The following is a 25,988-nucleotide window of genomic DNA, read 5'->3' on the forward strand; positions in this document are numbered from 1 at the left end:
TATTATTATATATATATAGAAGTACAAAAAGGATACTCATAACCTAATATTAAAACGTGATCCGTTATACTTCTCATGCTTTTGTTTCTTTCTATAACGGGCCTTTACACTGATTTCACAATAATGCCCTTCACTTCCCGCTACGTCACAAGCACTACATAGTCTATAAGCTCGAATTTATAATTGAATAGGTTGGGACCTAATAGGAAATTAATAGGTTTTAGAAATTATTTTTTAAGTCGAAATTAAGTTGTATATTTTTATGAGAGTTAAGATGTAATTTTGTAATTTTAAAACTTATATTTTTTATAATTTTAAAAGATTAAATTAAAATTTTATTATTTTAAGAATTAAAATATAATTTTACCTTTTATTAAATTAAAATATTATAAAAGTTTCAGCTTTAATGCATAAAAACTTTCACAATTTTATCTTAATCCCGATACAAAATTTTTAACTTCATCCTTGACACTAGTAAATACTAGTTTTAGCCCTTTTGCATAGGTGAAACTAGAAAAATTGTCTTGGAACCCAATCATTGCTTATAGGTGAAATAACAAATCATTTTCTTTAACATTAAATTATGACACGTCCACGATGTGAGGGAAAAAACTATTTAAAAATATATTTATAAAACTTTATATTAAAATCAAATGAGGATTTAATTGAAATGGTTAAAAGTTTAAAAGCCATGTGATATACAGCACATGTATTATATATCATTCGAGATATGTTATATCAATTTATTATTTTCACATATTACTCATTAAAATTCAGTTAATGGATTAACAAGTATTATCATTTGAATTGAAAAATATAGAGATTTAGAATGATATAATTAAAGAAATTGGATTCGATCTACAAATATACATGTATACAAAATTAGTAACTGAATTTAATCAAACAAGTTTAATAACTAAATTGGGACTAATATTAAATGACTCGAAAAGCATTATAACTAAAATTGATTAAATTAAATCTTTAGACTAAATTCACAACTTTCGCAAAATAATTAATAACAAAACTTAATCTAAAATATTTTATCTAACATTAATTCATTTTATTTGGGGTTTATTACGGTAATTCAAGGCTAACTAAAGGATGGATCGGTCATTTGAAGCATTAAAGTAAGGGTTTAAGCCATTTTGCATGGGAAAGAAGGGTAAAAAGGTAAATTCACTGCCCTCGGCAACTTGTTTATATAACCCTCCGTTTTCAATTATATTTTTCTCAACTCTCCTTTTTTACAGCTATGGAAGATGATGATGATCAAAAGGAACTTCAGCTTCTCCCAACTCCAATCCCCATTTCTTCACCAACCCAGATTCCATCTCGTCGATCCACGGCGGCGGCCACGACGGCGATGGGTGGTGGTGGTGATCATCAATACGGAGGCCCTTCACTCGACTTACAACTATCGATCAGTTTAACCCCAATCCAACAACCATCGAATTGTGTCAGCGTTGAGTCGTTGAAATGGCAAGCGGCGGAGCAAATCCGGTTGGCGGCTATCGAAAAGGCTTACGCGGAACGAGTTAGGGAGTTAACGAAACGGGAGATGGAGTTGGCTCAGTCCGAGTTCGCTCGGGCGAGACATATGTGGCAAAGAGCAAGAGAAGAAGTGGAGAAAGCTGAGAGGATGAAAGAAAGAGCAACGAAACAGATAGATTCTACGTGCATGGAGATCACTTGTCAATCTTGCAGGCAAAGGTTTAGGCCTTGAAAAAAAATTAATTTTTAATTTTTGAATTTTATAATATCAAAAAAAGAAAAATCAAACCCTTGTTGTTTAATTCAAAGATAGCTGAGTTTTTTTTTTTTTCTTTTTAAATATATTTTCCATGGCTGGTTGAGTTGTTCTTTAAAAGGGTTTGAAACTTTGGGGGCATTGGATTTAAGCAAAAAAACAACACAATAAATAAAATGATGATCAGAACGATATATATATGCAGTGTGTATTTTTCAATTCATTTAATGAGAAATTTGAGTTTCTGCAATGGGTTTTTGCCTTTCATTCTAATTGTCATACATCCATCCATCCATACATACATACATACATGTATGCATATATCATGAAGTTCCTTAGATGAACTTGGTTTCTTTCACTTTACTTTCTTTTCATCTTTGATCCGGGTGAAATCAGATTAGACGTGATCTCTATTAGTGTTGTTCTTTTTCACTGCTGATACTTTTAAAAATATACAACTCTTTACTACTCGATTATGTGAAGAACAAATCAAAGTTTAAACAGATGATTTGTTGATTAGAAATAGGTTTTGCTTGCATTCTATATATCAATGTTTATGAGATTCCAACAAATGGGATTTGCTTGAAATATCTAATTATGTATATAGGGTAAAAATTTCATAAATGTTTTTGTATTAGTAGTCGGGTTACATTTTGTTTTCTCTAATAAAAAAATTGGTTTCATTAAATCAAAGATTAAATTGGTCATTCTATTAAAAATTTCATCCATTTTACGGTTAAAAACTGGTCAATTACTTTAGCATGAGGTACATGTGACACATCACGTGTAACTGTTTGGTTATGCTGTTAGTAACCTCAATTTTTAACAATAGAATTGGATGAAAATTTTTACAGAAAAGATCAATTTGCTCTTTAATCTAATTTTTTGAGTAAATAAAGCAAAATACAATCTTACTTTTAACACAAAAACTTTCATAATTTTACCAGATTCCAGCAATGGGTTTTGCTTTAACTATCTAATCATGAGATCATATACATGATCTTAAGATGAAGTTTAGTTTCTTTAGCTTTGCTATCATGGTAGGCTTGCATAGCCCAGTAAGGAATCAATAGACTTGCATAGCTTAATATGGAATCAATTAATCAAACGCAGAGACAGTGTTGCATTATTGTCCTAATATTTTTGTTGGTGATGATATACATTATTGTCCTAATTGCTAACACACTTTTTATAGCACAATTGCACATACATGTCAGATATATATATATATATATATATATATATGTGAATAAGCAAGTTTTAACTTTTGAAAGTTGCAAAAAAGTTACTACTGATATCAAAATCAACAGACAGGCAGGGCATATCTTATCTGCTATAATTTTGTAAGATTGGATCATGTGTTTACACTGATGCTATTCCCACTACTAAATGTGTAAAAGCTGAAAATCCTAAAATTTATGTATTTTTTATTATAAGATCAAACTCTGACTTCTCTGTAGGTGCATTTTTTTTTGGTTATGATCATATGGTTTAGGGTTATAATAATTAATATTTTAAATATACGAAAAACTCAAGTATATTCAGATAATATTTATATGGGTAAAATATGTTATAAGTTTTTGTATTTTTTAATTTGAAATTTAGTCATTGTATTTTTATATTTCAAAATACAAGTTCAACTGTTAACACTGTTAAAATTATTTTGTTAAATTCAAGTTTATTAAAATGTCAGTTTCTTAATTATGTTATTACTAAGTGAATATTTTTTATTTAAAAAATCACATCAACAAATGTAACAAAAAAATTACAATATTAACAATTGAACCTAAAATTTAAAATTTTTAAAAAACAGAAGGATTAAATTACTAAAAGTAAAAATATAAAACTAAATTCTAAGTTAAAAAATACAAAACCAGTAGCATATTTTACCCTACTTATATCTAATTCTTATTCCAGCAACATATGTGATCATTGATAACAAAAATGTAAGGGTTTGTTAAGAGAGTCGATTTTAGTACAAAAAAAATTAAGGTTTTTTAAAATAATCATGTTTAATATTTTTATTGCATAATAAAATATGTGTAAAGTATAATCCTCTAAATATATTAATATTCATATTTAATATTATTGTGAATTCAATATTTTTAGGAGATTGGAATTAAGTTGTACACTTCTATGATAGTAAAAATATAATTTAATCATTTTAATGATCTATGATAATATAATTTTACTGTTACTAATTTAAAATTTTATAAACTATAAATAGACTAAAAGGAAATTTTCCACTTTAGGAGGGATTGGGACTCCTGCCAGCTTCCCTTGACTCTACCCTGTATACTCATATTCATGTTTGACATTTACTTGAATATTGGTGAAATATATGAAAAAAAAAACCTTTTTATAAATAACATACAAATATAAAAAAATACTCGTATCCGATACCTACTCAAGCAACATATAGGAACATTGATAACAAAAATGCGAGGCACCTGCCATTGTGCTAACAAAACTTGCATAACTCTTTATATTATAGTAGATGTCACCTAACTAAGAATTTTTTTGTCACTTAATTATAAAAAGTTACAAATCATCTAATTATTAGTATTTTTTTTTTGGTCACCCTACTATGAAAATTTACAAATGGTTACCAAACTTTTCAATTTTGTCTCTTTTAGTCACCTACTGAATAATGTAAAAATGGATACACTAAATAACTTAAGATAGTTGGGTGACAAAAAAAAGACCATATTAAATAATTGAATGATCATTTTATAACTTTTTATAATTAGATAATTAAAAATGAAAATAAATTAGAATACTGTAATTTAATCAAACTTTTAAGATAGTGTATACAAATTGGGTACACAAGATTTTGCATATTGATGAGTCAAAGCTGGCATTAAAGAGGTCAATTTTCAGAAACTTGATATAGATAGAAAGGCAAATGAATGGGAACAAAAAGTTTAGGTAAATTTCATCAACAAGAAGACAGAATAGCCTGTATGCCATTTGTATATTCAACTTCTTTCAACTTTTTTGCTCTTCAAAGAAACCAAACACCCACTACTCATGTCTGGAACTGAGATCCCAACACAATTGACCAGACATTTTCTTGTCAATTTATAGTTTTGGTCCTTTTTACTATGTTTAATTTTAAAATTTAGTTCATATTCTTTAATTTGATATAATTTGGTCCCTATATTATAATGCTATCGTAGATACAAATAGTTAACACTGTTACGTGTTCTATTTAAAATTAGAGGCGTGGATCGAAGTGATGAATTTGCTTTGTAGCCTCTTCAAAATGTAAGAAATTACAAGTTATTTAATGGTAAATTTACACTTTGCCCCTCCCCAAATTTATGATTCATTTCTAATCCCCTAAAAGCAATTTTTTTTTTTACTTTGCCCCTGATTAAAATGCTCAAAAAGAAAAAAATAGGGATCAGTTCTACAATTTGACTTAAGATTTTTTTTTTAATGATGATATAACGTGCCACATTTGCTTGTTGTTGCACTGGTAATTATAATTAACGGTTCAGTGACTAGAATGTAACAAATTGATAACATTAGTGACTATATCGTAACTTTTTAAAATTCAATAACCAAAATGTAATCTAAATCATACATAAATGACTAAATTTGTAATTTACCCTAATATCAGTGAAAATGGAGTTAGCTGGTTTCTTGTCAGCCACCTCCAAACATTACTCTCATATAACCAAATTATAAAGAAAAAAGAAAAGGAAAACAGTGTTCAATAATTTAATGCATTGATTTGATTTCTTTGATGAGTTTCAAAAGACTATCAACAGTGTTACAGACATAAACTAGTGGGGGCAAAGGACCATTAGAGTTTCAAAATTAGACCCTCATGAAAAGTACATTTTCTTTTCTTTCTTTTCAAAGAGATAGGAAAATTATATATACATGAAGAAAGAAAACTACCCTAAATGATTAATTTAATTATTAGTTTTGAGTTCTTTTTTTGGTTGCAAGAATCTTCCATGCCACTTAACCTAATTTATGATCTAAAAGCAATTTAGCTTCCCTTTTTTTCTTTTGCCACTAAAAGCAACTTTGATCACAAATGCAATCTCAAAAGTGATTTTTTGGTTGTTTAAGTCTATATTGCTCTGATTTCTCATTTTTTTTAAAAGTATTTGTGTTCATCTCTCGTATATGATGCATTTTTAGATATGAGTATAAAAATATGATCCTTCGATTGTCATATTCTTGTACTTAACTCCAAGTAACATAGCTTGAAACCTACATAACTTTGACTCTTTATTTTTATTCGAAGTATCTATGTTCAATTAAGGTCAAAGCTTAAAATTTGTTAAGGGGTCAGAATTAAATTATAATTTATTGAGAGGTTAAAATGTAATTTTATCATATATGAATTTATAATTTTTTGGTTCAAAATATAATTTTACCGTATATTAATTTCTAATTTTAACATTTACAAAGTAACTAAAAGGCAAACTTTCATTTTTGAGGCACCAAGGCCTTTGCCTACCTACCCTTGAATTCGCCCATGCGTTTAACATATGTGTTCGAAGCATATAGGTATAAAGATGTGGTCTTACAAAGGATTCCAAACACATGGAAAACTCAAAAAAACAATATAATGTCGATACTCACACTTGAATTCGAGCAGCATAGATTTAGTAATAAGAAACTAGAACATGAAAAAAAAAAAATCTATATAACTTCTACATTTATAAAGAGAGAGGGACAAATAAAAATTGAATCAAATCAATTTAATTAACGGATAATTTTAAGTTGAATTGGTTTAACAAAGTTATTATTAATAATTATTTATAACTAAATCAAACTGAATCCAACCGAATCAACTCATCCACATACAATTTTCTAGTGATGGGATTTCAAAGGGCAATGGAGCAAATTAAGGAGTGAATAAGAAAGTGGTAAGAAGGGGAAAATGAGTTGTAAATTGAAGTTTGATTGGATTATATCATATAAAAAAGAAAGAGAAAGAGAACAATCATATGGATGGGAGACCATGGGCTGACATAAGACCACTTGCAATACAGGTTCATTTGTCTTGTATTGCTTATTTGGTTACAATCATAGAATTGCAAAACAACCACATATCAATGTCTTAACCATAAAGTTGAAGGTGCAGTATAAAGGATGTAGGGTCATCCCTACCCAAAACAATCAAACTTGTCATCATGACAAAACCTTAACATTTGTCTTTTCACATTTGTCCACTAACTATCATCATTTGATACTGTTTTTTTTATCTCTCCTGTTCTTCCATCATAAATTATAGTGATTTGATGCAGATTTCTGCTTAATCTTTGTTAAATATCAACTATAAACAAAGAGATTCATCAATTTATTGGTTTATCAAATTAGGAGTTTTCATATTTTGTAATAAATTATTATTATATGTTAAATTAAAAATAAATTAGTCTTTTTATTGAAAATTATATCTATTATTATTATTATTAAAATTGATTTTATATGTTAGCTTGAGATATCGTTACACGTCATGTGTATTGTTTGGTTATTCTATTAACTATACCAATTTAATTTTAATAGTAAAATGGATGAAATTTTTAATAGAAACGAGCGATTTACTCTTTAATTTAATGTATAGGAATTAATTTATTTATTTTTAGTAAAGAGGATAAAATGCAATCTAAATCTTAATATAATGACCTTCATAATACTTTTACCATGATGAACACTAATATCAAACATGAATATTCGAATATGTGTCATTTTAAACATTCTAGCTTTTGAATATCCAAAGTTTCATGCTTTCAAAGATGATTGTATTACTGGTTATGATGCCGGATTTTATTCGAGTTTTAGAAAAATATACTTAGTGTTTTGTAATCGTATCTTATACTCGAAAACATTAGCAAAAGTGAACCCTTACCATAGTTTTTCTTGGTTTAATTACGCTAATAGTTTATGTTCTGTTTAAACTTTTGAAATTTGGTTCTTTACTTTTAATTTGAATAATTAAAATGTCACGTATTCAAATTTAATCGAAATTCATTAATAATATTATTAATTAGACTTTAATATAATCAAACAAATAAAGAGACTGAATTCTCGAAATTAAAAGTAGAGATAAATTTTAAAATTTGAAAGAGTATAGGGATTCAGGGCTTAATGGAGAGAGAATAGAAATAAATGAATAAATTTCAGAACTATACATAAACTTCAGTTTAATGTTTAATTTTATACAATAATTTTAATTTTGTGCGATTTTATACATAAAATTTTATTTAATCCAATTCACAGAGATGTTAACACAATCATCAATATAACATCATTTTATAGTTATATATTGCTTACTCAAATAATTATATTTATCTAATATAAAAAATTTGATATATTTATTTTTTAAATGTGTATATTTGAATCAAAACTAAAGCTTCATGCATATATTTAAACCATAATTAGAGTTTTGTGTATAATTGCTCCAAATCAAAATTCATGTATCATATTGTACATTGAATCAAAGATAAAGTATAATTTTGAAATTTATCTCAAAAAAAAAAAAAATTGTTTAATATCATATCAGTGGATACAAAGTAGAGAGAATTTTAGGGTTTATATCAAAACAAGATGGGGACCTGCATGGAAAGACTTAAAACTAATCATAACAAAGAAAAAATTCCCATGTCCCCCACAACCCTATTTCTAATTATGACTTTAAAATAATAACAAGTATGGTCCATTCATTCTTCACGTTGGGTTAATTTTTTGGTTGTGTTAAAATATAGAATAAAAATTTAAAGGTCAAACATATTCTAAGAAAAGTTTTTAGAATCAAAATGATAGTCGAACTGGACAAACCACTAGTTTTCATGGTTCGATTAAATAAATCATTAAAAATATTAAAATAAAAGTATTTAAAAAAATAAAAAAACGATTCAAATTTTCAGCTTAGTTTTACCAGCTCGTACCAGTTTTCAGGTTAACCAGTCTAATGCCTTTCTCCAGACTGGTATCCCAACCGGTTCAAACAATCATGACTCTAAATTTCTACACTTCGTACATTTAGAATTTAATCCTCGAAATTTTATTTTCAAGAATCCAATCTCTCAACTTTATAGATTTAAAAATCCATTTCCAAATTACATATAACGACGTAATATTTTAATTGAAAAGCTAACGATATTAACTATTTCAACTAATTAATAAATTTATAAAAATATAAAGACCAAATTATGATAGAAATTAAAGTTTAAGGATTAAATATCAAATTTATGCGTCTTATAAAGACCAAAATTGAAAATTAACAGTTTTTAGAAAATGAACAAAAGGAGCTAATGGGTGTAAGCCATGTGTCGTAAGGAGGAATGTACTTTGGACATTCCTTTAGTATATAGATATAGATTATAATATAAAGTTAAATTCTTTATTTGAAAATGGAAATTTTCAATTCTGCTATTATTAGAAGAATCTTTGGTGTCACATAATTTTCTTTAATTTATTATGGTCAAGAATATTATCATTTGAATGAAATATATATAAATCATATTGGTTGATTGAACCGACATATCCGCAATTGAAAATAATACCATTGATGTATATTGACACCAAAAATTAATTGGATTAATGCTATTAAATCTAGGATTTAAATAATATTAAATTTAATTTTTAATATTTATATTTTTATCAATTTGATTTTTAGTTAAATTTAACTATTAATTTTTTTAAAAAGAATGAAATTAAATTTTTAATAGTAATGCTGACTAAAACATTAATTTTGTTGACATAGCAATCCATTTGTTCTTCATGTTTATATGCCATTATTTGTTTTATATGTGACAAATAATTTAAAACCGATTTGCAATTTTAAAATTTTTCAATTTAAAAATTTCAATCTTAAACCAATTTTTTGACACCAACGAAAATCAGATTATTACACATACCCTTGATTTAATTGAAACTATTTTTCGCATGAATGCTATCTTTTAAATTGAGTATATATTTAAAATATGTTTTTCTTTATAAAAGTTTCCACATTTAAAAGCTTAATAAATGATGGATCTAACCCATATTACAAAGAAAAAGGAAAAAGAAAATGATTACTACATGCAATATTAAGATTATACATTCATAAATAACATTGACATTTTACTTAGTAGCAAACAGAAGATAACAATAATAATAATAAATCATAATTCTAAACAAACAAACATCTTGATATAGTTTTAACATAACACTCATATTTTACATCAAGCACACTATATTAGTCGTAAGTGAATTTGGTCAGCTTTATGTAAATTCTCCATGGGCCAAATTTGCAAGAAAACAAATTAACTCAAGCATAAAAATAAATTTACTAATTCCATCATTGAAAGATTAAATAAAAAATTAAAATAGTTAAATTTTCAAGTGACCTAAATGAGCGAATCTTCAAGAGAGTATGAGTTTGGGCTGCTCACTTCAATACTTTAACTATTCCAAAGTCAATATATTTTTAACTAGGTTCAACTTTTGAGCCTGCATGGGCCAAGTATGCTTTAAAATAGAGTTTTGAATGTTTAAACTTTTAAAACAACTTTCTTTAAGGTCTCTTATTACGAACTCTTGAATCAATACATTTAATTAGACTCTAATATGTTTGGACTTAGAGCAAGGAATTGGACATTGTGGAGAGCTAAGACCATTACGTTCTTAAGCCTAAAATTAGGCATTGATGTTTAAATTTAAATAAAAATATTTTATTTGAATTAAAATTGAGTTGATTTAAAATAAAAATAAAAAAAAAAACTTTTGTTTAAACTCAACCAAAATTTTTATAAGTGAATTGTTTAATTAAGTGAATTAAGGTTGTTGAAATTGAATCAGATTGAACGGTTAAACCGATTAAAACGTGAATTGATCAGTATATTAATTTAGAATAAAAGAAAAATTTTGATAATTTACGAATTAGTTGAATCAAAATAAAATACGATTAAACTAATGATTGAACCAATTAAATTAAGTTTTATAAATTATTTAATTGAGATCGATTTAACAATTATAACAATTAGGTTGATTGAATTAGATTTAATCAATTGTTCGGTTTCAAAGGTAACAATGACACTGAGCTTACAAAGGTTAAACGGTGCGTTTTAACTAAATAGTTCAAAAAGGGCGGTTCAAATTTTTTCCTTACTCAAAATCGTGGCAACGCTTTTAGCATTAGGGATTATCAGTTAACCAATTGTTGTTTCCATACAACAATGGCGGATCATTCAGTGAAACCAAACACTAACTCTAGATTGAGCTTTACGAACCAAAATCACAACGTTACAAAGAGAGAGGAGGAGAAGAAGAAGGATAAAAAGTGTGAATTTGAGTTCTGCAAGGTCTGTAAGCTGAACCACAACCAAGGGCCACGTCACAAGTATTTCCCTAACCACAAAACCGCTCTCTCCTCTTTCCTATCTCGATTCCAAAACAAGATCAATGACGTTCGTTTCTTCTTGAGAAACCCTAAAGTTCTTCGACCTGAGCACGCGGATCGCAATCGGTTTTGGTGTGTCTTCTGCGATACCGATGTTGACGAGCTCGATAGCTCTTTCGCTTGGTAAGGCCTTTAATTACAAAACTGAATTGCTTTGTAAAATTTTGTATATAATGAATCATTATGAAGCTTGGTTCAACTTAGTTCAAGTAATTTGGGATTTACAGCAATTTTAAGATCAAGTTACATAGAGAACGCAAGGGAAATTGGAAATTAAAAGTTTGGATTTAATGAGTGAAATTTAGGTTCAAATATGCTGTCCGTCTCTGTATTTTGGCGAAGTTTAATATTTAGTTCATGTACTTAAGTTACAACATTGGATCTTATGTTTCGATTTACAAGTTCTTTATCTAATCCAACCACTGACATTATTAGTATTTTATGTCAAAATTTGCTTACTATCAAGTGTGCTTATTGAGATCATAATTATGATTTTGAGTTTGGTATGATTGCATGGATGGAAAATCTAAACCAAGAATACTAACAATATCAACCATTGCACTAGGGTTTTTAAATTGGAAAAGTAGGAGGATTTTTTTTCTTTTTACTTTTTTGAGTATATAGACTAAATGTGAAATTTTTTCAAGTACAGGGACTGGCGGCATATTACCAAATTTATTAATTCAAAAAAGATCGCATTGCTTTTCATTTGCTTTTTTTTTGTGATTTAATTGTGATGGTGCTTTTTGTAAGCAAGCTTTAGTGTTTTTGGTTCATTGAACAGTGAAAATGCTATTAATCACTTGGCGGGTGGGCATCACCTGAAGAATTTGAAGCATTTTCTTTGGCAATATGGTGGTAAGATGGACCAACTGGACAAATATAGGATATCGGAAACTGATCTAACTAAGGTATGACTGTTAGTTTGTTCAAACAAAAGCTTGGAAGGTTAATCATGTGACGATTTCGTTTTTGGTCATTGCAGTGGGAGAAGAAGTGTGAGTCATTGAAGGTTGAAGCAATGGTTGCTCCTACTGAAGGATCTGGACTTAAATATGGAGCTTCAAATGATATCCACTATAATGTCAACATTGAAAAAATTAATAATCTTGGACAAAATACTCTTAACAGTGTCAAACCAAGTTATTCTAATGTTGTTTTGCCTTTACAATACAATACAAATGAGTATCAGATATCTAATTCAAGATTCCCTGAAGTTTCGCACTTTGGTTCAAATTTTCATGAGGCCAACTTTTCGAATACAAGTTTGTTGAACTCGAATGATTTGAAAGGTATCAATATCTGGTTATTTGATATATTTTCTCATTCAATCTAGTTTTAGTTATTTTGTTGATATTTCAGTGAAAGTTTCTTGTATAAAAACAGAATAAACTGTCTTATTAGTTTTGTTTGTCTGCGTTGTGCTGGGATTTTCCAGCTAATAGCAGTGGCCAACAAAATCTTCTTTACAATGGAATATGCTCAGGAAATGCTTACCTCAGTGATGTTGGCGTAAGTTTATTCTCCCACACTTTTACCTTGCAGCTGATCTTATTTAATTGTTCCCTAGAAATTGTTATGTGACTGTGCCATCTTAGAAGTTCTTTCTTTTTTGTTTGTTGTTGTTTGAATAGAGGTTTTATAGGAAAGTAAGAAACGGAATGGTTTTCTTAACCACTTTGTGTGTGTGTTTTTTTTAGAAAGATAAACCTCAATACTAATTTTATTTGTGATTATGCTGTCTTCAATATTTATTTACAAGAGAATCAATTGCCTCAATTTTTAAAACATGCGTAGGTCTTGTGTATCATAGTCTTTTGCAATACATTCAATAATGTGTTTGAATGCATGCTTCTCCGTACTGGGTCTTTACTATTTAAAATTTTCAGTGAAGCTAATTATCTTATGGTTTTGAACTTTGAATAAAATACTGCATGCCTAATGTACAAGAAGCCCGTCTATGGGGCACCTTATTGTTTGTTTTGAGTTTTGTGTCTCCACGAAGTAGTTTCCTCTTGCATGATATTTAATTATATTTTTTGCAAATTATTCTCATTCAGGGTTGCCAAGTGTATCAGAATGCAAGTATGGTGAGCAGAGAAAGCAGTTCCCAGGGTATTGTGTAATTACATTTTGGTTTCATATAATTCTATTTCCATTCCAAATCAGTGTAAAAACTAAAAAGTAAATGGTTAATATGCTACTAAAACTAGGTTAAAGGTTTTCTGGTTGCAAAGTGGAGGGATGCTCCAAGGAACAAGTTTTTATTCATTATCTTATGACAATCTCTTTTTTTCAGGATTGCAGAGCTTAACTCAAGTGTCTTCCATTTCAACCATAGATGCTGGAGGAAATGTGCATTCTGGAGCACTCCCTCCTTGGCTTGAAGCTGCTGATCAGACTTTGCTAAACAATCAAGTAAAGCCAGCTTTAAGGAGTTTTATTTCATCAAACAAGTCACAGAAATCCCATAAGTTGAACCCAAAAAGGGTTGGGGCTGCTTGGGCTGAAAAGAGAAAGATGGAGCTGGAGAAAGAGAAGAGAGGGGAGATTGTTGAGAGTGATTGTGATGCTAACTGGCTTCCTAATTTTGGTAGAGTTTGGCAGTCAGGTAGCAGAAAGGAATCTAGAAAAGAATTTGATATTGAAAAACATAAGTTCCTCAAGGTTGAAAGCCATTCTGAGATGCCAGTTAAGATACAGCCTTACATCAGTAAACGAATGGTAAGCACACATCTTCATATACCATGTCATTCTCAAGGCTAGTGTCTCAATAGATAGAAATGTGATTATGAAATGTGCTCTATTCTGCGTTCTCACTTGAGCCATCAGTTTGTTTGATTTTCATCAGGGTAAAATAACATGCATTATTTATAAAAGTGCAGAACTTATGGCAAAAAAAAAGTCAGCCAAAGTGGTCTCTGAGTTATCTTGTCAGCAACAAAAGGGTCTGTTTGTAGAATGTCATTAGGTTGCTTAGAATTGCAACTATTAACTGCATCTTGATGATTGACTTTAGTTTGAGTATTTGCTAGGAAGAAACTTTCTTCTTGTTAAAAGGATAGATGCAACTAACTAGCTCTGGTGTTTAATGGCATTAATTATGATTTCATTATGTATTATATTGGTTCTAAATTTACGCTGTTTACCTTTTCCCCTTTTGGCAGCGAAAAGATATTGGTGAATGATGACTAGTAATTGCACAAAGGAAAGACAACTGCAGGAAGCTTACGGTTGAATAATCAAGAAGTATTCTTTTGTTTTACTCCTCTATGGTGAATTGAAAGTTTCACAATGCGAAACTTAGGAAAGAGAAGAGTAGCTCATGGACTCATGGTGATTTCACCCTAAGATATTTAGCAACTGTAGTTATTCCATCATTGTATTCTTATCACAACTCTGAAAATAGTGTATACTTTACAGCATAATAAATAATTTTCCATGTCCCCTACTCTTTTACCTGTCTCACAAATGTATGTATATCTGTGTTTCTGAAGCAACTAGATGTGCTGTTTTGAATTGGAACAATGGGTTGCGAGCTTTGGCACCCAGATTATACATAATTGGCAAAACCTTACCAAGTGTCATGTAATTGATAAGTACCCATAATTCATATATTTTGGATCCTTATTGCTTTTCATTGCTTCTCAAGTAAAATATCATGTTTTAGCTTCATTTGCATGTTTAGTGTCACATTTGCATATATTAGCATTGTTATCTAATCTTATATGATTTAGTATTATTAATTAATTTGGTGTTTCATGACTCTAATTAGGTGCATATGAACTTGGGATGCAAGTTTGAGGACCCATGGAAGTGAAACGAATGAGCAAAACACGAAGAATTAAAAGGAAAAGTGGGCTGCAGCTCAAAACTGTGGAGCCTCAGCCCTAGATCTGGAGTCGCGGCACCAAATCTGGAGCCCTAGCCACCGCATATCATCCACAAACAAACGGGCAAGCAGAAGTCTCTAACAAGGAAATCAAAACTATTCTCGAGAAAACGGTCTATCCAAATCATCAAGACTGTAGTTTGCGGCTCATTGATGCATTATGGGCTTACCAGATGGTTTATAGAACTCCTATAAGTATGTCACCTTATCAGCTCATATTTGGCAACCCATGTCACCTTCTTGTTGAACTAGAACACAGGGCATATTGAGTCATCAAGCATTGTAACATGAGGATGGATGAGGCGAGTAAACATTGGAAACTGCAATTGCAAGATCTAGAAGAAATTCAAAATGACGCCTATGAGAATTCGAGAATTTATAAGGATAAAACAAAAGCCTTCCATGATCATAGGTTTTCAGGAAAGATTTCTCGGTTAGACAAAAAGTTTTACTTCATAATTATCGTTTAAAATTATTTACTGGTAAATTGTGTTCTCAATGGGAAGGACCTTTTATAGTTACTAATGTCTCTCATGGTGCAGTGGACATAAAAGCTCCAAACAAGACCAAAATCTACAAGGTTAATGGTCATTGTTTAAGACCTTTCTATGAAGGTTTTCAGGAACATGATGTTGAGACAGCTAATCTTGAAATCCCTATCTATGGGACTTGATGGGGGTATTTTGTCTGGCCAAAGACGTTAAAGAAAATCACTTACGGAGAGGCAACTCCGAGTTTTATTTTTGTTTTTCGCTTTGTTTTCATTTCCTTTTTCCCTTCTATATATTTATTTATTATTGTTGATTTTATTTTTTATTTCCTTTTTAATTTATTTTTATTTTATTTTTCGACTAGAGTTGGGGCACGGCTCTCCTGGTGTCAGGGTCTTGTTGAACTTCCATTTTTTTGATTGTTTGTCCTTAAATCGATGTCAACGGTTGTTCCTCAACTCTAGTCGAAAAATAAAAATATAAAAATAAAGTAGAAAGGAAATAAAGATAAATAAAATCGAAGTGAAATGAAAGAGAAATATTGAAATGGAAACGAAGCAAAAAACGAAAATAAAATCTGAAGTTCTCTCCATAGGTGCTTTTCTTTAATGTCTTTGGCTAGACGGAATGCTCCTATCAAGACTTGTAGGTTAGGATTTTAAGATCAATGGTCTCAACATTGTGTTTCTCAAAACTTCCATACAAAGGTTTTAAACCTTGAAAATTTTGGTTTTATTTGGAGCTTTAATGTTCGCTGCATCATAAGGAGAGACATTAGAAACCACAAAAGTAAAACTTTCTGTCCAGTCTTTTTTGGAAACCTTTTGGTCGTGGAAGGCTTTGGTTTTGTCCATATGAATTCTTGGAGACGTCGTTTCAAGTTTCATCTAACTCTTGCAATTGCAGTCTCCCATCCTCATGTTACAATTCTTGATGACCCAATATGCCTTGTGTTTTAGCTAAATAGGAAGGTTACATGGTTTGCCAAATATTAGCCGGTAAGGGAACATACATATATGAGTTTTATAGCCTTTTTCTTATTTGGATTGATTGCTCTTTTGAGAATAGTTTTGATTTCCTTGTTGGAGACTTCTGCTTGCCTGTTTGTTTGTGGATGATATGCCGTAGTCAAATTTTTTGGTTAAAGCCTCCATCACTTTACTGCAAAAAATGCGTACCTCAGTCACTAGTAAGTGCTCTTGGCATGTCGAACCTAGAAAAAATGTGAGACTTCGACAAAATCTACAACTTTAGCGTCGTTAGTTCAAGTTGCCTTTGTTTCAACCTTCTAAATTCGCAATGTTCACATTATTTGAGGTATGTGCAAGAGTCTGGAAACAAGGTGACTAAAATAATGTCATTTTTGTCTTTTTCAAGAAAGTATTGGAGCCCTAATTTTAAGTCAAATAAACTTTATAAATAATATCTTTTAGACAAGAGAGAAGAGGAACTTCTTGTAGCTTTATTGTTTTTAGTGTTTTTCTTATTTTATGGCTTGTAAAGTAAATTTTGAAGTTTGATTGTATAAAGTTTGTGAGCTTGAATTGTTTCTAAATTTTTTATTCGTTGTTTAGCATTTGCATGTTTTTTTTTGGTGAATTACAATTATTCAGGTTTGTTAAATATTTGATAGGCATTTGATAGCTTAGAATAGTTACCTTGTCAGTTAGAGATTTAGTCGATTGATTGATTTTTAATATTTGTGATAAATTGCGTAATTTTTCATATTGTATTTTAAGATCAGGTAGTGTGGAAATGCGATTTAATTTAAATAAATTTTGATTGTCTGTTTGTTGGTTAGAATTGAGCTTCTTTAATGTTATTGATAAATTAAATCCTAAAGATTATTATAAGGTTATTTGCCAATAAAGTAAGTTATTAATGACGACTGTCTTGATTATCAAGAAGAAAAGGTAAGAAGTGATTAGCTTAGTAAGTAATCATCGGTAACTATAATTAATTTATTTAAAAGTATAGAAAATCATCTTTTATTAGTTATCAAACCCTCGAATCAAACGTAGATTTTGCTTAAACTAAAGTTCCATCTAATTAATTTTTTCAAATTTTATTTATTGTTTTCTTTGTAAGTTTTCAATTTAGTTTCTTTCCATTTTTAGTTTTAATTTTAAGTTTTTTAGAAATAAAACACCTTTTATTTTATTTATTTATTTTAATTGAAGGAAAAATTATTATTCGTCTCTATGAATTCAACTATAAAACTTTATTTATTTGAGTGAGTTCTTTTTTTATTATTTTTTTTACGGCTTTCGACAATAATACAATATTCTTTCCTTTTTATCTAAATTTACACACATGAAAGAGAAAATGGAGCAGGGCAAACACCCTTCAATTCTGACTGACGGAGTGTGTCTATTGTTCTTCATTTACACGGATGGACAACATCCAATTCGTCTGAATTCCACTGTTAGCTATGCGGAGGGATAATTATGTTATTCATAGATGACACTCATGTGGCACTCTGATTTTGGTTAGATATAAAAAGAAGGCTATTACTCTATCCGAACCGTCTCAGAAGAGCAAAACCTTGTATCATTCGATTGATTGGAGATCCGAAAGTTCCAGAATCTTCCTTTAGCTGAAACCAAGTTCTCTTCGCAGAGGAATTCCCAAGAAAACCATTTTTCAATCATCCGATGAACGTCGTGTACTACAACATCGGTCGTCTTCCCAGACCTTGCTAATATGCTAGCAGTGTAGATGGTTGACATCCTGCCTGGTGCTTCCGGTGCGTCCCCAGTAGGTCCATCCACCACCACGACATCCCATTTAAGCTGATATACTTCTTGTGGTAAATTTCTCAATGCCAATTTGCAACTTGATTGCTGGAGCAGACTTGTACTCGGTGCACAAACAGGGTTTTCCCTGGCATGCTTGAGCAGCTTGTATGCCTTCTTAGCTGGTACCTGGTACTTAACTTTATAAACCCGAGTCCCATTAGAATCCGCTTTGTTTAGGCTTATCTTGTAAGGGTCGTCTTCGAGAAAAACAGTGATGCCTCCTGCGTTTATAGATGATAGGTTGAGGTACTGCGTTTGAAGACCGAAAACAAGGAGATTGCAAGGTGCTATGTTGGTAATGAGATTTGAAAGAAAAACGAATTCCTTAGGGATGAGAAAGGCTGAATTGGCGACGGTTTTACGTGGACCAGACTCGACCCCTGGTGCATTCGATTGAACCTCACTGCATTCAGAAGATGAACATTCTTGTTGAATGGATGATGACAACGCAGCAGCTCGAGGTGAAGAATGTGAAGTAGTAGTAGTAATTGCGATTTTAAGTAATCTGAGAATGGAAAGGGACGACAAGATGAAAACAAGCACCGGAAGTAATTTCTTTCCCCGAAATTTCATCCTTCTAGCGGCTCCATCCAATTTCGGGCCGGTACCTGATGCCACAGTACTAGAAAACTGAACGGAAGGAATAACCGGAAGCGCACGAGACTGTGATTCTTCGGGAGGCATTTTCTTCCTTTTCGACCACCTTACAGCCACTACCATAGCATCCTCCTCCCAAGGTAATTATAAAATTTGGGGTTGTTATTATGTTATCGATCAGGAAGAAGACAATGGTTTTTTTGCTTTGGTTTCAAGTCAACTAGTATCAGCGGTTTTCCCCATTAAAGCTACAATCAATATAAAATAAGAAGCATTAAGATATGGCCATTTATATCAATTTGCATGAATTGACTCGAGGACAGACGCGTTTAGGCCATTGTTTAATGTATTTAATTGTTTTAGGCCTGTTAGGTATATAGTTTGTTACTTAATCACTTTCTTCCATTTCTCTTTTTACCCATTTGCTACAGTTGCGTATAGTATGCCAAACTGTAAAGCTTTTCTGTTTATCGGAAGTGTCGAAACCATTTTTATTTTGAAAATAGGAATCGACTTTAAAATGAAAAATAGAGTCGCCACCAATACTTTTTGTTTAGGTGTGATCGGATCACCTTATAAAACATTTTGTTTTATTAAAACATCGATTTTAGCCTACGAAATTCAAGAAAACAGATTCGGGAGTCGGATTAGTACTCTCGTAATGCCCAAAATTGGTACCTAATTGATTAACTTATGTCTTAATGTCGAAAATTTGAAAAGATTTTAAAATACGATCCTTTTTATTTAAAAGAAAACTTGAATAAATCGAATTGGATGATGCTAAGACTTCTTATTTCGAAGAAATAAAATGTCACACCCAGTGAGTTAGGACACGACATTTGAAACCTTTGAGAATAAGATTGTCTTTTGTTTCTTAGAAATTCTTACCTCGAGACAACAAAATGTCACGTCCAGTAAGTTAGGACACAACATCTCGAATTCTCGAGAATAAGTTTTTAATTTGAAATGCATGTGTTTCAATTTCAAAAGGGTATTCGATTATTTAGATCAAACGAAGAACCGAAACCCAGTACGTTAGGGCACAATTTCTCAAATTTCTAAATACGGAATATTGCCTTTATTTTAAAACAAAATTCCATGAATCGGGTGAAGGTTAATGTAATGCAATTTGATGAAAAAAATTTATGGTACTAAAATACATACCAGAATAACAAATGCGTAATGCGAATGGTAAAAACAATGATGAAAATAAAATGAAATAAAGAAATAAAACAAAGAATCTATAAAAGGAAAAAATAATAGGTAAAAACTAAAAAAAAACAAAAGAATAATAGAACCTGAAATAAACCAATAAATAGATACTATGTAAAATAGCCTAAATAATAATAATAATAATAATAATAATAATAATAATAATAATAATAATAAGTAATCTAAGATAATGATAATATTAATATAAATAATAAGTAATCTAGAGCTTAAAAGGATTAGGTAAATGAATAATAAGATGATCATAAAAATTTCTAAAATTAAGGATAATGATAATAAGTAAGTAAGTAAATACAAAAAATGATGTAATATATAACATGCAAAAGTATTAAAATAAATAAATAAATAAATATACATATATATATAACGGAATAACAATAATGAGGGTCAAAAAATAAAAATGAACTAAACAAAATAATAAAAGGATAGTAAATGAAATAACAAAAATACTAATAAAAATTTAATTAAAAATCTAAAGTAGGCTGAATAACAAAAAATATTAAGTAAAATGTTTTAAAATAATAATAAAATAATAAAAACACTATTATGTTACTACTATACTACTAATAATAAAAGAAAACAGTAATATTATATAAGATAATAGTAAAAGTAATAAAAAAATAAAAATAACACTCTCCCCTTCCCTTCTAAATCATCGGTCTGGCCTTGTTTCGGTCATCGGACCTCCACGCGGTGCTATCGATGCCACCGTACACGGCGGCTGGACCTCAAAAAAACTCTTTTTTCGGCAATTTCAAAATGGGTAAGCATCTTTCCCTTTATTTTTACTTTCGTATATAAAATAAACAAAATAGACAAGAATAGACGAAAAAACACCTTTTTTGCATTGATTTTTGATTAATCTCGTGTATTTCTTGTATTGAAAGTCTCTATTCGAATCTTTCTCCTTTTTTCTCCAAAAAAAAAAACCGAACCCCATTTACAATAGTTTTGAATGGCTTTTATAACCAAAATTTACAACTGATTGCCTCTTTCTTTTTGCAGGCAAGTGGGGTGATGAAGTTAGTGGAGTGATTTAATAGGGTGGTTTAATGGGGTGTTAATTGGACTATTAATTTATTTGGTGTTTTGGGCTCTGTTTGTTGGGCCCGGGCAAAATTTGGGCTCTACAGGAAGTATTTTCGTTGGAGCTCCCGTCATGGTCCAGGTGTCGTATCGTGGCTCGAACCTTTCGGTGGCTTGAAGACCCGACCAGCCTCGGTTTGTCTTGTGATCGAAGGTTGTTTTTGTTCTAATATTGGTACGTATTAGCTCTGGACTATTTTAGTATATTGTTTTGAGTTTATTACTCTTTTTCTTTTTTTGAAATTTTCATATAACATATATCTATACTATATATTAAGGCTGCATTTGTTTCACATAAAATAATTCACAAGAAATATTTTCTACATTTTCCTATATTTGTTTCATGGAAAATAGGTTGACCAACGAAAAATAACTTATAAGTCAATAATAAATAAGTTCTTTTCCTTATAAATTGATTTATTCTTTTAAAAGCGTTATAGAAAAGGGCTCATTTTTTGTAATTTTATTTTTATATAAAATTAACTTAAATCAAGTTTAATATTATTATAATAATAAAATTTTAATTTTAATTTTAAAATATATTTTAAAATATTAAAATAAAATATTATACTATTCAATATTACTAGACATACATATTTGATTATTTATATTTGATAATATAATTAATAAATTATTTAATATTATAATTTCATTTTAGTAATAAATTTTAACAATAATAATTTTGAATTTTAAATTTCAAATAATATTCTTAATATATTGTTGAAAAAATATTCAGATTAATATATTAATAATGTATATTACAATTTATAAATATTTAATAATAAATATTTTATAGTATAAAATATAAACATTTTAATAATATAAATATGAATATTTGTTTAAATCATGATTAAATTCATTTATCCTTCAAACTCTAATGTGTCACTATCCACTTGCATATATGTAATATATATAATTTTAATTTTAATTTTAATTACACATTGTTTATTATTAAGTTTATATATGATATTGATTATTTATAAAATATTATCTTATTATAAAATAAATTTTAATTGTCAAAAGAAAATGCTATTATAATATTTTGTAACTAATATATATGTTGTGTTTTGTTTCACTAAGAAAAATTGCCAAACAACAAAAAATATTTTACGTAGAATCATCGAAATAATAGTAAATATCAATTTTCTCGAAAACTAATTTACTTTTTAAAATTATATTTCTAAAGATGTTTTCAATGAAATAAATGGGGCCTAAAGTGCTAATTAAGTCTAACTCAAGAAAGTACCAATAGCCCATTTATTTTACAAAGTAAAAAAAATTATTTAGAGAGCATTTATCTTTTGTATTTTGATAAATATTGAAAAATATATACATACGATGAAAATAATGAGATTTGTACACATATCATCATACATTTTAGTATTTTAAATTTACCATTTCAACCATATATTTGGTTTTATAATAAAATTTTTATAAACTTATTACATAAATGTGTGTGTAATAAAATCCTGTATTTATAATTTTTAGGTTTGTAATAAAAATATTATTTCATGTACATGCTTCTTAGGTATTTATCACGGTTTTAGAGTCATAAATTCCATGTTTATTTTATGATGAGATTTGCTTGATGGTTAAGAGATGTTCACCTTCTAGAACACATTTGAGTAAGCGGTAGGTTTTTATTTGAGTAACTCCTTTTAAACGTAGTGTGTAAAATAATCCTTGTACTCTTTGAAAATTTGGAATTTAGTCCTTCACTTTTATTTCTAAGAATTTAGTTTCTCTACTTTTTAGATTTTAAAATTCAGGTCCAATTGTTGACACTATTAATTTTTTTAAAAAATATTCAACTTCATTACTTTATTTTTTATTTACATGACTACCAAATAAATATTTTTTATTTCAAAATATTACGTAAATAAATATAACAGTGTTAATAATTAAACTTGAATTTTAAATTTTAAAAAGTAAAGAATTAAATTGTTGAATAAACGTAGAACAACTAAATTGATGACATATTCTAACATGTGAAACATAATTGATTGAAACAATTGGGATTAAAGATCATTTAGGTAAAGTTTAGGAATGGATACAATAATGTGTGGTCCAAAACCAATTAGCTGTTTCCTGTTTGATTCAGATCTTACATGTTTTTCCATTAAATGGATAAGGTGATGAAATAAAGAAAATTTTAATGGAATCAAAGCATCTCACAACAAAATACATGCATTATAAATTCCTAACATTATCCACTTTATATACAATTGTTCTTAGAAAATTAAAATAATTTATTCCCAAAAGGAAAATATAAAAAAATTACTCAAATTTAAATATGAATATATATTAGTTTAAATGACACGTGATATTATCAAATTTTAGTATGATAGTTAATTTAATATTTTTTATAAAGATGTGGTTACAATAATTTTATTATATTAAATTAATAGAAAATCTAAAATTTGAATTTGAATCAGAAATAAATATAACAAGAATAGAAAATAAAAATATGAATTTCTTAGGGCAAAATGGAAAGGTTGAAGGATTAAAGATACAATTTCACCAAAAGTGAGAATGACTCTTATGTAAATATCAAATTTTAGCAGGGGCAAAATAGTTATTTTAAAGTGAGGATTTTTTGACAAAATTATTAAAGTGTCCTTGATCATGTGTATTGAATTTGAGCCAATGATTTTACTCGATGAATATGGAATTAATATTGGCATTTAAATTAAGATAGTTATATTTTTTAAAATATGGAATTTTGGCAATATATTAATTATTGGATTTTGATGAAAATTGAGATGAAATTACGACCCTTAAATTGAAATTATGGTGTTGGGATATTTTTATTATTATTTTAAATATTCAATATTATATAATTATTAAAAAAAAGTATGAAGAATTTTCTTCATATTTCCCATACAAGAAACGTCGCATGCATGGAGGACGAAAAAAATTTCTCCATCCAATAAGCAAATCTCCACTAAAAACCTTTGATTTTTAAGTAAATTTCTAAGTGAAATCAAGTGGCTAGCAACATCAAAAGCTTTGTTTTCATGTTAGAATTCATGAGTAAATGGATGGAGGTCAGAGAAAGTTAAGAAAATAATAAATTTTTGGTGAAATTGTCATGGAAATTCCTATACTAAGAGTCAAATTATATTTTGGCCCCTCTACTTAAAAAATGGGTAAATTAATCCCTTTACGTTAGATCAAAGAGCAAACTAATCATTCAGTTAAAATATTCATCAATTTCTACTATTAAAAATTGATCCATGTATGTCAACATGAAGTACACGTGGCATGTCACATGTCACTGTCTGGTTATTTTGCCGGTTACACCAATTTTTACTAATACAAAGGGATGAATTTTTTAACAGAATGGACTAATTTGCTTTTTGATTTAACATATAGGGACTAATTTACCATTTGTTAGTAGAAGGGGTAAAATGAAATCTAACTCTTAGTACAAGGACCTCTATGGTACTTTTACCATTTTTTTTCACTTCAGTGCAATGCAAAGATTTAATTATATTTAATAATTAAAATATATTAAATTACTTCACATAATTTTTTTTAATTTAAAAGGATTTGCAAATGATATAAGTAAAAAAATTTAAAAATTTATTAAATAACTTTATAATATATATGATATACATATATACATAGACAAATATATACACATATCAAAATTTTGGTCAAGCTTCTTCGAGTCTTCAAACAACTTGGATTCATCTCCTAGGCTAACAAGATTCATTCTGTATCATTTGGTATAAAATTTGGGTGTTTTTAGTTGTTTTTCTTTATGCTAAAAATGTTTTCACTACTGCTCTTTTGAAAAGCCTTAAAAACACTATTTTACCTAAAAAAATTCAAAATTTTAATTTTTTGAGTGGGTAAACGAGCTCGTTTTGAATTAAAATTTCATAAAAAGATCTGTGGCACTATGATGTAGATAAAAAAATATGTCCATAAGAAAAAATTGAAAAAAAATTAAGAAATTCAAAAAAGTATATATATTATATGAGTGAAATTTTGTGTCGAAACTTTCTATATATGTTTTTTAGCATATCAGAAGGCTCCAGACTAAATTTGGTGATTTTAGCACTTCGGGAACACTTTGAAGAAAAAATTCAAGTTGTTTTTCCATTATTTCGGTTTCTGCCGAGTAGTTTATTTTTATTGACCCTGGTCATGTTTTTAATCTGTGGTTAGCTTATTTTTGTCCTATTACGCATTCTAACACATTCTTGTTTCTTGTGTTAGTTGGTGCGAAAAGGGTTGCCTTTCCTTCCTCCGTGCAACTCAGTTTCTATTGGAGTCGAGCTTTTCTTTGGCTTCTTAGACGAATTCTATAAGAATACTAAGTTTGATTACTCTTTAAAATTTACAATCGAGATTATCTCATTTTATTCTTTGCCTCATAAAATTGTTTTTTTGTTTGCAAGTGCTAACGACGAGGTTTGTTTTTACTTAAATAGTTTTGTGTTTTGTTTTTGTGATTTCATATTCTCATAATGGTACACACATAGTATTGAAGAAGAGAATGATAAACCAACACTTACCCTTGAGACTTTTGCGAGAATTGTAACGACCCAAAATTTACGGGTATCAAAAATTTAAATTTTCGGGTCATAATTTCTGCAAAATGAATTCGTAAATATTTATTAGAAATATTTAAGAAGCTAGTAGTATAGTTAATTAGACTTTGGTTAAGTGAATTAGCTTGAATTAAGGCTAATTTAGTGAAAGGACTAGATTGAATATAAGGTAAAAG

The 25,988-nt window shown here is 28.9% G+C and overlaps 3 protein-coding genes across 3 annotated transcripts; 2 read left to right on the forward strand and 1 right to left on the reverse strand.

The window, feature by feature from the left end:
- Positions 1-1,232: 1,232 nt before the first annotated feature.
- Positions 1,233-1,997, forward strand: LOC108486156 (zinc finger protein SHOOT GRAVITROPISM 5). Its single transcript, XM_017790023.2, has one exon. The coding sequence runs from the start codon at positions 1,253-1,255 to the stop codon at positions 1,721-1,723; it is 471 nt and encodes a 156-aa protein (XP_017645512.1). The 5' UTR covers positions 1,233-1,252; the 3' UTR covers positions 1,724-1,997.
- An 8,834-nt stretch (positions 1,998-10,831) lies between these two features.
- On the forward strand, positions 10,832-17,094 carry LOC108450746 (TITAN-like protein). Its single transcript, XM_017748537.2, has 7 exons — positions 10,832-11,279; positions 11,941-12,067; positions 12,142-12,448; positions 12,595-12,668; positions 13,217-13,271; positions 13,456-13,880; positions 14,324-17,094. Exons 1-7 carry the CDS (start codon positions 10,933-10,935, stop codon positions 14,342-14,344), a joined length of 1,356 nt encoding a protein of 451 aa, XP_017604026.1. The 5' UTR covers positions 10,832-10,932; the 3' UTR covers positions 14,345-17,094.
- Positions 17,095-17,759: 665 nt separating this feature from the next.
- On the reverse strand, positions 17,760-19,253 carry LOC108481918 (glucuronoxylan 4-O-methyltransferase 1). The gene has a single exon (XM_017785001.2). The coding sequence runs from the start codon at positions 19,055-19,057 to the stop codon at positions 18,050-18,052; it is 1,008 nt and encodes a 335-aa protein (XP_017640490.1). The 5' UTR covers positions 19,058-19,253; the 3' UTR covers positions 17,760-18,049.
- Positions 19,254-25,988: the final 6,735 nt, after the last annotated feature.

Source organism: Gossypium arboreum, chromosome 7 (genome assembly GCF_025698485.1).
Source record: "Gossypium arboreum isolate Shixiya-1 chromosome 7, ASM2569848v2, whole genome shotgun sequence".
Taxonomy (NCBI): Eukaryota; Viridiplantae; Streptophyta; class Magnoliopsida; order Malvales; family Malvaceae; genus Gossypium; species Gossypium arboreum.

Coding starts and splice junctions, on each gene's coding strand:
- LOC108486156 (XM_017790023.2), top strand. CDS start 1,253: ATGGAAGATGATGATGATCAAAAGGAACTTCAGCTTCTCCCAACTCCA.
- LOC108450746 (XM_017748537.2), top strand. CDS start 10,933: ATGGCGGATCATTCAGTGAAACCAAACACTAACTCTAGATTGAGCTTT. Junction 12,068..12,141: donor CGGAAACTGATCTAACTAAG/GTATGACTGTTA, acceptor TGGTCATTGCAG/TGGGAGAAGAAGTGTGAGTC. Junction 13,272..13,455: donor CAGAGAAAGCAGTTCCCAGG/GTATTGTGTAAT, acceptor TCTTTTTTTCAG/GATTGCAGAGCTTAACTCAA.
- LOC108481918 (XM_017785001.2), bottom strand. CDS start 19,057: ATGGTAGTGGCTGTAAGGTGGTCGAAAAGGAAGAAAATGCCTCCCGAA.